This window comes from Eimeria mitis, genomic scaffold (genome assembly GCF_000499745.2).
Source record: "Eimeria mitis Houghton genomic scaffold, Emh_scaff1399, whole genome shotgun sequence".
Classification (NCBI taxonomy): domain Eukaryota; phylum Apicomplexa; class Conoidasida; order Eucoccidiorida; family Eimeriidae; genus Eimeria; species Eimeria mitis.
The window spans coordinates 2,494-3,320 of NW_013569065.1; the positions used below are offsets into that span (position 1 = coordinate 2,494).

An 827-nucleotide genomic window follows, 5' to 3' on the forward strand; every position below is an offset into this window, starting at 1 on the left:
CTGGAGACAGCAGCACATACGAAGGCCACCCGGGGAGGCAGCACTGCAGCAGATGCCGCAGCTGCAGCAGCAAACCGCCTCGCCTGCTGCAGCAGCTGCAGCAACGCATGCAGCAGCAGGTTCAACAGCAGCAACTGCACCACCTGCAGCAACAGCAGCAGCTGCTGCTGCTGCAGCAACGGGCATGCTACCAGTAAAGCCTCCACACCTTCCAAGAACACCAGACAGCAGCAGCGGGAGGTTTCAGCAGCAGCAGCAGCAGCAGCAGCAGCAGCTGCAGCAGCAGCAGCAGCAGCAGCAATGCCGGCTTGTTCTGCCGCCTTCTCTTTCTTTATCTCCTCACTTCAGGCGGAATCGCCGCAGCCCGAGCGCGACAGGGGCAAATGCTGCTGGCAGCAATCGTAACAGCAGCAGCAACAGCAACTGCAGCAGCAGCAGCAGCAGCAGCAGCAGCAGCAGCGTTGCTCGGGGTAGGAACGCATGCAGAAGAGAGTCTGGGGCTGTTGAGTGTCTCCTGTCTCCTTCAGGCCGCCGCTACCTGCTGCTGCGGCTGCACCAGAAAACTCTCTTTGGCCCTCTGTATGAGGGTTTGCTGCTGCTTGGCAGCAGCAGCAGCAGCAGCAGCAACAGCAGCAGCAGCAGCAGCAGCAGCAGCGACGGTAGACAACAGTTCATACGTGTTGCAGTCAAAGCTGTTGAGAAGAAGCTGGTGCAGCTGCAGCTAGAACAAGCTCAGGCAGCAGCAGAGGGAAGGCCCGTATCTACTGCAGCAGCAACAGCAGCAGCAGCAGCAGCAGCAGCAAGTGCAGCAGCAACATGCAGAGACA

The 827-nt window shown here is 59.9% G+C and overlaps 1 protein-coding gene across 1 annotated transcript in view; it reads left to right on the forward strand.

Moving 5' to 3' along the window:
• EMH_0036120 (uncharacterized protein) overlaps positions 1–827 on the forward strand; it is a gene marked incomplete at both ends in the record, with an annotated part of 8,690 nt that overhangs the window by 2,251 nt on the left and 5,612 nt on the right. Inside the window, one exon of the mRNA XM_013495037.1 lies at positions 102–470. Within this exon, the coding sequence (XP_013350491.1) occupies positions 102–470 (369 nt within the window). The remainder of the gene's footprint in view (positions 1–101; positions 471–827) is intronic.